We start from the raw sequence: 11,117 nt of genomic DNA, 5'->3' as shown, positions 1-11,117 counted from the left end.
AAGTCACAGATATCTCAGTTATGCTATAGATACAGGAGAAAAATATCATGATGTTCAACACAAGACAGGCCACATCATTTGGAATAATGGAATTTTAATTACATAAATTATATCTGTCAGTTCATGAATATCCATTGTGTGTGCATCTCTTGCTATTGTCATATGCATGTAGTGTTGTGGTGGAGGTTAATTATTTTCTCATACAGAGTCTTTGCGAGTAAAAACAAATATAAACCTGTCCGATACAGCTTGCACAATAAATCTATCCCTTTCAGCAACATCAGAACATCAGGACTTTTTGGTTGTTTCTTTTTGTTCCAGGTTAATGTGCCAATATGGAGTGTTGAAGTGGAGGGAAACGGGGCAAGGAGAGTGGTTCTCTGGGATCAGTGGCACATATTCAAACAAACACCAAAACACAAATATACAAAGGCTAACGTACAGTAGAAGGCATGGCTTTGTACAGTAGACTTTACAACCTCATGGCAAATGGTTTTCTTACTAACACGGTGCCTGTTTTCACATTCACACAGCTGATGTGGAATTATTGTACAATAAGTTCTGACGTTATACTGATTTCAAGATTAGTTTGGATTTGGAGTAATTAGCACAGTTTCAGTATATAGTAAGTATGTATTAAGATAAATATTTTCACATCAAATATATTATCCTATACAGCACATACAGATAAATATTTCCTCTCTTATTATGGCTATTTACATCATACATGTAAATAAATAAATTTAGTTTTTAATATATAATTCAAAGCAATATCTGACAAAAATGCACCAGTGTTAAAGCAGAAGCTTCTCCAGTGGCACTGATTGGATCGGTCCCATTTCAGCCAGTCTGTGAAGGTGTCAGTTGTTCACAGGTGTCAGTCTGTCTGTTCCACCCTGTACTGTCCGTGGGTCAGCACTGGCTGCATCGAGTAGTTTGCCCACACATAGTCATGTCCTGTCAGTAAGACGTCGAGCCTCCGCCTTATAACGTGGTCTCACTGCTCATGTCCCGAGGGCGGTGGTGGTCGATGTCCGAGTCGTAGTCCGACTCCATCTCGATCTTGACCTGGGGCACGGGGCAGGCCATCCCTCGCCCCATTGGCATGGCCGGAGACGACGGGCAGGAGATCTTCAGGTGGAGGGTGATGCTGAGGAAGGGCAAGCTCCAGTTACCATACACACCCACGGCCAAAAACACTGAGGGCTGAGGGAGGAGGCCAGGGGGGGGTTGAAGGAGCCCAGCCATGTGGCCCGTCATGACCCCAGCCAAACACTACAGCAGCTCGTGTCAGTGATGAGCAAGAGAGAAGGGACTGTAGTGGTTGTCTGTGGCCATAATGCCAAATGGCTAAGACTGGGAGAGAGCACTTTGAGGCTGGGAAAGGTTTTATACCATGAACATGGGAATCGGTTCGTTGTGGCCCTGAAAACCTTCACCCCAAGATAGACACTTCTCCAGTGGAGAGCAAAGACCCAGCCACAATTTCTATACTAGTCTGACAGTATGTTAGTGGAGCAGGAAGTGCATTTCAGTGCCATATGAACTGTGTGTTTAAATGCAACTTAAGTAGTGGTAATAGGAAAGTGAAAGTGTATTGGCTTTACATTAATGACTACATTTAATTGAACTAAATATCAGGTTTTAATAGTTCACAAATTAAACTACAGTTTTGTTTTGACATCCAATGAGAGTTTTTATGTATACTAATGCAAATCAGCCACCAACCTTACACCTTTTGCACTCTTTAAGTCAGTAGAGTTTGGTAAAAAAAGAGCTTCCAGATCAGGTTTTGCATTCAGTCATTTGTTGAACAAGTAATGGGTTTGGAAGGGTTGGTGATAGAAATGCATTTAAGGCAGGCATAAAGCTTTCAATAAAAAGTGTAATTTGCGTGAGCTACATTCACAATTGGCAACATCCCAGTTGGCATTAATCAAGAATCAAAAGTCCATTCCAAACCATGCCTCTTTCAAAGCAATGCAGACATGATGGGCAATTTTGAAATTCTTAATCTCCCACAAAGGAAAAAAAACACAGTCAAACAAAGTATTTGTGGTTAAATGCTTAGCACATTGAGAAGGTTAGCAGAAATAGCCTCATCAGCTGCACTTGCAATGATAACGTTTCCGCTGAGACTGCTGCGGCTCCAGGTGAGGGTAGTTTAGAGAACAAAAAGCCAGGGTCAGGCCACAGTTCACATGCAGGGGTGAGCATCGCAGATTTACTAAAGAGACTCAGCACATGGAGGAAAAAGAAACAACCAAAACAATGATGCATGTTGCATGTGGATAATTATACAGTTGGACATGAACTGGCCTGCAATAAATCCTCTATATGCACTAGATATAGAACAGATTTAATATTGAAAACACATTATCTATTTTAATTTCACATTATTTATTCTAACAAATCCTGACCAGTGGCTTTGAGACACAAAGCAAACTATACAGCATGCATTTCAGCTCATCAGCCAGTCACTACCTTTTAGAATATTTCAAATCTAACAACACACATCAATGAAGAATTACAATATAGCTTATATATATAATGAGTTGTATGTACAAATGGTAGCGCAATGCACATACTGTGAGACACTTGGCACATGACACAGGAAGAGTAGCAGCAGGATTATACAGTTAATAACATAACAATCATCTGCATTGCCTTAAAGTGCATGGAGAGGAGCCCAAACATGAGGAAACTGGACTATGAGGACAATGTTAGGTATGAATAATCTGTATGTGGATGCACATGTTCACCCACAAAAGTGACCATGGTTATAATTTACATTTATTCTGAAAATCTAAAAATGAACAAAGGAAGGGATAAAAAAGAAGGGCATTTTCTTGTTAGAGGGCATGTAATACAGCAAAACATTATTTGGTTGAAAACAACACAGTACACATCTGAGCTAATAGGTTGTTTTTTTAACAGGAAACTATATTAAAAGCACTAAATTATAATGCAACGCAGCCCCACGACTAAATAAGGGCTTTTATGGACTACTTTCATGCTACTGTGTATACCCCGGTATATGACAGGACATGACAGTTCAAGTTAGTGTGCAATTGTTCTGTTTGAGGCTTTTGATGAGCCATTCAACAAAGATGTAGTTTGGGCCATATTTTTAAAGGGCCAATTCACCCAAATTACAAAAATATATTACAACTTACCTGTAATGGTATCTAACAATGCTGAAAGTTTGAGATTTAGTTGCAAAGGTTTTTAATATCTGTCTCATAGACTGCTGCTACCATTACATTACAGTGGAGGTGAAGCTGTTCACCCTGCGGCCGCCTGAAGAGTGAAGGCTCTGTGAATGTATCTCGCATTCTTCTTAAATAATAATCTAAATTTGAAAAAATAATAATAATGATCATTTTATTTAGTTTTCTTCACAAAAATAAATTAAAATCTGAGATGCAGTACCTAATGTTTGCTTACACCCCTTAAAATTAAGAAGACCTCACAAACCTCTGTGAAGCTTTGGGAACAACTACTGAGGGTCAGGAGCTCCAGGTTCAGAACCAGTGATTTAAAGCATCCTTTTAGTCACGGCAGTGTTCTTAAACCTTCAGTTGTCTGCTCACTCTCTAACTGCTATGCCTGCTGCCACACTGCTCACCTGAAAGCTGTCCCATCAACCCCAGTATCGACATGCAGGCTCCCAGGGGAAAAAACATCATCTACTCCCTACTTGGTGTTTGGGATGAAGTCAGAGCCTAGACGTTAAATATCTACACATATTCTACATTCATATCATTTATTCCACATGAGCTGGTTGACTGATAAAAATATCTCAGTGTTTCAGTAAGTATCACTAGAGATAAGGGGGAAAATATAGCTTCTTTTTGTAATTTCTTTGAATTGACCCTTTAATTTGTATACATTTATTGTGTATGATCAAAATATTCCCATGCACATAGGATACACAATAGGTACCTATCTATGTCTGTGTAATAGAGGATGAGCGTGTCTGTTAAAGAGCACTGTGTGTGGCAGCAGCCTGGCAGTACGCTCCCCACTCAGACTGTACAACATCAGGGTAGACGAGATCTTTGTAGGGGATGTGCAGTTTGAGGACACAGTACCTGCGATCCAAGTCTGACTCAGAGCTGGGTGAGTGGTTGGAGTAGGGGTGGGACTTGTCCTGCAAGTAAACACACACACGCACAAACACAGATCATCAGAAACTTGTGTCATGACCCATCATTCCTGCAGGGGGCAGCAGAAGCTCGAGTTTCTCACCTCCTCCTCGCTGTCGTCTGCTTTGGACTTCTTCTTATCCTTCTCCTTCCCCTTCTTCTTAGCATCTTCCTTCTTCTTCTTCTCTTTCTCAGGAAGGAGGTCGTCCAGCCAGGCCAGGTCGTGCTGGGAGAAGACCATGTCCAGCATCTTTCGGACGACCATCAGACCCAGGATCTGAGGGTTTGGCACAGAGCTTCAGTGATACACAGGCCTTGTTTTAACTCCCATTAACATTCATCTCATATGGTCTGAGTAGGATTAAGCATTTGTTAATGACATGAATCACTGGTATACACAGTGAAATCAGATAACTTCCTCTCTTAACATTAACACTCAATTTTACACACTAAAGTTGGCATTAAACCTCTGTCATGTTTCTTTATATTTGCTAACATCCTAACAATCAATTTCGATATGGATATCTTATTGAAAAAATGCTGGTTAGATCTCTGCAAGAATGATTACTGGAGCATCTTCAAAGCATCCTGGATGCCTGGCAAAATCCTTGATTTCATGCCTTGTGCTACTAAATTATATAAAATTATCTGATCACACAAGATGCATGTTAAAAGCGTTCAAAATAGCAGCCTCTCTTATTACACCCACAATACAACAAGTCATCAAAAGCTGCGCTGCAAATGTATTTTATCACATACCATAACAGGGAAGATGATGGCCAAGAAGGTGGATTTGAGGATCCAGAGCACAGCCAGACATATGATCTGGACCAGTGTGAACAGGTGCACCTTCCTCAGAGGAACGTGACGCAGGTAGGAGAAGTCGGGCTGGTGCTTGGATGGCATCATGTACAACTTAATCCTGTCCCAGAACTGTAGAGGGCGAGGGAGATATGGGAGAGAAGAGCAAAAGGTCTGAGTGGCACAGGTTAATTACATGCAGACCTATATGAATGATTAATCCCAAATTATTTGGGTGGATTTGTATGCGTCACAGCTCAGTCTGCCTGTGCAGTGAGTTGGTGGAAAGTTACTTTTCAGGAGCACCTGCTCTAGCACAAACTCATCGACCCCAAAGCTATAGGTTTTTCAACTCATCTAAATGCGCCTCTGATTGTAATTGTTACTCTCGATATTGGATATTATAATGAGACACCTGGCAATCAGAAACATACACTGACACACAGCCATCCACAGGTGCAGTTTATATATCCAGAGTTTGGTATCTTGTTTCTCCATTTCACACAATTTGCACTTTTACAAAATTTAGGAGCTGCTAACAAATCCCCCCAGACTTTTATTTTGTCATATGATTCTGTTGTCTCTTCAGTCTGTGAGCACACTGCGGATCATGCCTGCCTTTCTGCCTCCTTGTTTGTTTGCTTGGCAGCTTTAAATAAGCCATTTCCCGCCGGCTGTCAAAAATGCAATAAGTAAGATATCCAGCCACAATAACTCAATTTATTATGATAAACAACATCAACAGCTGGCACACAGTGTACCTGGATTCCACTGAGGGAAGCTACGCCCATGTAGAGGAAGACACCGTACAGCACAGGCATGGGGATGAACTACAAGCAGCAGGGAGAAAACATTAGTTATTTCAGTACAGAACAGTACAGAACAGTACAGTTATTGTAAAGCACTTCCAAACAGCCTCTAGATTGCCAACACTATAGGCAGTGATGTATGGAGTGTCTAATAGCAAATAAATTATGATATAAATAATCCAGTTGATAAATTGTATAGCATTTATAAATGAACAAATACATTGTGAAATAATTCAAACTCACCTCAATTATAGTAAACGTTACTATCATTCATTCTTTTTGTCATAGAAATCTTTATTTCGAAATGTTCTTTTTCAAAGGTCAGTTTTCATCATAATGCCTTTTTCTTAATGACACTATTATTTTTTATCACATTTTATTTCAAAATGCTGCCTTATTTAGCCAGCACCTCCCTGTTAGCTGGAGCCAACAGTGGTGGGAGGGAGGGAGGGAGGGAGGGGCTAGGTGGGGTATTACGGCTGAAATAATATTCATATATGAAGACATCGGACTGACTTATATGCCACAAAAAAACAAACTATTAAATCACATTTTTCTTTTACTAGTATGTTGACCTCTGCTGCTTGTGTCATTTGATTGGTGCATGATGACGTTAGCAGTTCAATAAAAGAAGGCGGTAGGTAACTGAAGAGGCCAATTACTGAGTTTGTGTAGTGTATTTATTTACAGTCCCTACTTGCTTAATTCATACTCACTATGCCATTGTGGTTGCTTTAGCTAACTGGAGCTAATTGGTTACATTTGTTAGCAACTTTTTAATGCTTTAAAGACCAGTGTGTAGGATTAAGAGGTGAAGTTGCAGATTGCAACTATCTAAATATAGCTCAGCCTTCCAAGCATGTTGGAGAAACTATGGCGGCCACAAAACTCGTACCTATGAATATTATATTCCATTTCTGCCAGTACATCCTCCTAAATGTTACACACTGGACCTTTAAGAGGGGCATGAGACACAACATGACCGTCATAAAATGTGACACGAAACAACAGGTGGCACACAAATTCAAAAGATTATAATAAAATAAACATGATCTCTTTCACAATTTGTTGGTTACAATATATATCTTACCTTTTTATTTCACAATGTCTAATTTATTTATAATATTGAACACTTTCTCTTGGGGTTCTGTGGGGATGTAGTGAAAATAGTAACATAGATGATCAACTTGACCACAAGAAGAAAAATGTTTTTTTAAAACTGACCACTAATATCTGTTAATATAATAAATCTGTTATATTGTCAGGAAAGCATTTATTCAGGTTTTAATCCTGTCAGTTCCAACTGATGAGTGAACTGAATTTAGATGGCTTTGCCTTCCATTACAACCATGATTACAAGCAAAAGGAAACACAGAACAAAGACAGGTATTGTTCATGCTGGACAAAAAGACAACAAACGCTGTGATTCATCCACCGTGTACTTCATACCTTAAGTACTGGAGCGAGGAAGATGGAGACTCCGGTGAGTGCAAACACCAAAATGCCTGTCATTCTTTGTTCTCTGTATATTGGACATTGATTACATGTACATAAGAGTATGTCAAGTCAAGTTCACAAGGCTTCTCTCTATTTCTAATACAAAGGACTTAGCAAGGTGTTGCTCTCATACTGTGATATTGCCAGTGGCAGCCTGAAGATTAAGGATTAAGTTACAATTTTCTTTTTATTCCTGTGGTCTGTGTTTTTTGTACTGTGACCAACCTGACCCCGAGGAACTGAGGTTGTTCTCCGGGAGCGCTCGACTCACTCTCCATTTTCAGAGAGTCGATGTGGGCAATGGAGATGACAGTGGCAGCGACGTACCAGGGCAGGCCCATGAAAGAGCAGACAGCCATTAGGACGCCCACCCACAACAGATCCAGATGATAGCCACAGCCTTTCTGCCAGGGAAACCAGACACAGATCATTTTTATAGACCTCATCAGGCTGGGATGATAGGCCTTGTTTTGTTATATTTTTCTTAAAAAATAAATATGATTTATAAATGGAATACATGCAATTTATCAGGGGTAACAACATGCAATGATATAATTTTAGAATTATGAAAGATCTCTATCATCCATAAATACAACAAAAGGGAACTCAAATGTGAATTTGATGTCTAATTAGGACTTTTTTAATTAGAGCTTTTTGAATTTTTTTTAAATTTATTATCAGTAATTATTATAATTGTAAGCAATGTATAGCAGTAGCACACATACCTTAAGTTTGTTCTCCTTGCGGTTAACAATGACTGCACTGATCTGCTGGTCCATGAAGATGAGGATAGTGACGAGGAGGGCAGGGACGAAGCTGGCCAAATAAACCCACCACGGGTTCTTACCAAATGGCATCACCAGCCAGCCACGACCCGGTCGAGTTGGCTGGTGGGAAATTGGGAGTGGGAGACTTTATTTCCACAAGCAGTTCATTTACATAATGGTGCATGGACATTTTATAAAGAATAAGATCAATACAAGACATTTTCAACCAGTATCTGGATCGGTTGACATTTTGAGAAATACTCTTATTTGCTTCCTTGCAGAGAGTTAGATGAGAAGATCGATACCACTCACATATCTGTCCATTTAGTATGATGCTACAGGACAGTAAGGAGGGGGGACAGCTGCAGCCAGGCCACTTTATTAGGTACATCTATAAAATCTAATGCAATTTAATACAAACAGCCCAGCCATAAATCCTACAAAGATACTGACATTCAATTTTGATTGACACTCAGAGAGTGTCATTGAGGTTGGAGTTTGCAGTAGTGCTGAAATGGACTGCATTATACTGAGAGGTATCTCTAATGTTTTGCCTGCCCCATTTACAAATATGCCGGTTGGCAGGCAACCTCACAGTGACTACAGGAGTCCAGGAAGTGACTACTCCTAACCAACCACAAATCACAAGCTGGAGATTTAGAGGGGCTGGTCAGCAGGTTATTTTACTTTCAAAAAGAGTGAGGCTAGCTGTTTCCCTGTTTTCTGTTTGTGCTATGCTAGGATAAGCTAAGCTAACCATCTTCTGTTTCCAGCTTGATATTTAATGGACAGACATGAGAGTGGTACTGATCTTCTCATCTCAACTCTTGAAAAGAAAGCAAATAAGCGTATTTTGCAAAATTTGAAAACATTCCTTTAATCGTGAAAGCATTCGTTTGTCAACCAAAACAAAAGCTTATTTATCAGTTCTGTCAATCATCCTGTCAAAAACTAGAGATCAGCTAGTTTTATATTACAGTTATCATATTTCTAAAAAAGAAAAATAACTGTTGTACCTTAAACTCTGTGGGGACGATTAGCTTTGGAGTTTTGAGTCCCAACAGCATATCTAGCCCCACAAACGTCATGATGGACATGAAGATAGAGAAGTCACTGATGAGTTTCCTCAACTGGTGCCAGAGACAGAGAGAAACAAAACAGTTCAAATGAGAGAAATAAACATTTCTTTCCAGAAGAGAAAGCACAGAGCAGGTCAGATAGGAGGCATAAACAGTGAAAAAGCTGAGCTGTGCCTGGCTTCACTTGAGTCTAAATAGCATCCTCCCTGTGTCTGGAAAAAGAAAGGATCTGCTTTTTTGTCAGTTTGACTATCCACTACCAGTTACAGTGTAGACGCAGGACAGATGTGAGCAATAGTGTATACAATCAACAACCGATCACTTAACAGCACAATGGTTATCAAAAGTTACAATAAGTGTGCCATGTGCCTGACAAAGCCTGACAAATCTGCTTGGTAGACATCGTTTTGTTTACACTACAGTCATCAGCGTTAGGGGTTGGGGGGGTCTACCAGGCTCTACCAGGGCACCCTGTAAACATGAATGCAAACCATAGATATACTGTAGAATTATATAGGGCAGCACCACTCAGCCTTTGCTTCCAGTTTTGCCCAGTGTCCACTTACGGTACTGCAGTGAAAACATTCCCCTGCGGCCTAAAGAGCAATGTTATAAGGAGTTCGTTCTAGACCTGCTCTATTTGAAAAGTGTCCTGAGATAACATTTGTTATAAATTGGCGCTATACAAATAAAATTGAATTGAATTTTCCCCATAGACTACCATTATAAAAGAGATGTCTGCAAAACTGTTGACAGGACAACTTGAACGGCAAACAAGGTCAATTATGACTCTTTACTGACTAACTTGTGTTTTTGATCCATTGAGGTTTTCTATTTGTAAAACTTACCTTGAGCTGAGAAAAATCTGTGATGCCATCACTATGTAAAGTCTATAGGCTGAGCGGGAACTCACAGGCAGGACAAGAAGAGAAACACTACGTTGCATATTTTCTGTGGGCCACATACCCAGGAAGTAAACGTAGTAGCAAGAAAACTTTTTTGGTGTATGCGCCAAGCAATTTTCATTGGAATGAATAGGCGCCATCTTGGAGTTCGGTATCCAGTTCTTATTATATATCTTTGATGTAAAGAATAAAAGATAAAAATAAGGCCTTTGCAAATGATTTATGAGGAAGGAAATGTTTTTTTTTACCTGAAGGATCCACACAGTGAGTCTCATACAAGAACCACTTGTTAATAAAGTCAACAAAAATAAAAATACATAAATAAACATGCAACATTAATATACTGTTGATCATATTATCATCATCATCATGGCATGCCAATGTACTGAAAAAATTGGATATAAACAATTCTTTCTTTTTGGGCATAATTTGGCATCACAATACTGGTTTGAAAAATTCTTTGGGCCTGACAGCTGCCTCAGGGTGTTCATGCAGGGAACATCCTGCAGTATAACAACTGCCAGTGTAACATCTGCTGCATAATATTCTCTTGTTTATTTCTGTGACTGTCACGACACCTTGACTTTCTATCTACGGGCTGCTTTGCTTTAGCAAGATTTCTTTTGGCATTTAACTTCATGTCAAACCATTTGCTATTTATTTCTGTCACAGTACGACACAGCTCTAATGGCACATCATTGGCAGCAGTAGTAATATTTTATAATTGTTTGGGGTCCCCTAATATCACCACTAACTTTGTTATGTTTTCGTCTGCTGATTTAAGACAGCAGGACCTACATAAAACTTGCCCACAAATGGAGCAGAACAGGCAGCCTCACAAAACAATTTGCATTAATTATGCTAATGATCAAAAAAAGGTGGTTGAAATTAGTCAAGTCTAACCTGGGACACCTGTACACTGACCTGGTCCAGTATGCAACTTGTACAGTGTGATGTAGAAACTTGAAGCCACATACACGGAGAATGGACTTTTATATATGTATACACACACATGGACAAAATTGTTGGTACCCTTCTGTTAAAGAAAGAAAAACCCACAATGGTCACTGAAATAACTTGAAACTGACAAAAGTAATAATAAATAAAAATC

At 39.6% G+C, this 11,117-nt stretch overlaps 2 protein-coding genes across 2 annotated transcripts in view; one reads left to right on the top strand and one right to left on the bottom strand.

Annotated features, from left to right (window-relative positions):
* ogfod2 (2-oxoglutarate and iron-dependent oxygenase domain containing 2) overlaps nt 1-286 on the top strand; it is a gene marked incomplete in the record, with an annotated part of 5,080 nt that extends 4,794 nt beyond the window's left edge. The window contains 1 exon segment of the mRNA XM_035658710.1: nt 1-286.
* Nucleotides 287-984: 698 nt separating this feature from the next.
* slc4a5a (solute carrier family 4 member 5a) overlaps nt 985-11,117 on the bottom strand; it is a 30,277-nt gene continuing 20,144 nt past the window's right edge. Inside the window, exons 16-24 of the mRNA XM_035658455.1 lie at nt 9,039-9,152; nt 7,981-8,142; nt 7,481-7,659; nt 7,208-7,280; nt 5,711-5,779; nt 4,908-5,081; nt 4,252-4,425; nt 4,095-4,153; nt 985-1,150 (exon numbers count right to left, since the gene is read on the bottom strand). Of these exons, the coding sequence (XP_035514348.1) occupies nt 985-1,150; nt 4,095-4,153; nt 4,252-4,425; nt 4,908-5,081; nt 5,711-5,779; nt 7,208-7,280; nt 7,481-7,659; nt 7,981-8,142; nt 9,039-9,152 (1,170 nt within the window). The remainder of the gene's footprint in view (nt 1,151-4,094; nt 4,154-4,251; nt 4,426-4,907; nt 5,082-5,710; nt 5,780-7,207; nt 7,281-7,480; nt 7,660-7,980; nt 8,143-9,038; nt 9,153-11,117) is intronic.

The sequence above is a fragment of the Morone saxatilis genome, unplaced genomic scaffold (genome assembly GCF_004916995.1).
Source record: "Morone saxatilis isolate NCDOM2014 unplaced genomic scaffold, NCSU_SB_2.0 Contig16, whole genome shotgun sequence".
Taxonomy (NCBI): Eukaryota; Metazoa; Chordata; class Actinopteri; family Moronidae; genus Morone; species Morone saxatilis.
The sequence above is the reverse complement of the archived record's forward strand: the minus strand, read 5'-3'. Positions and strand labels throughout refer to the sequence as shown.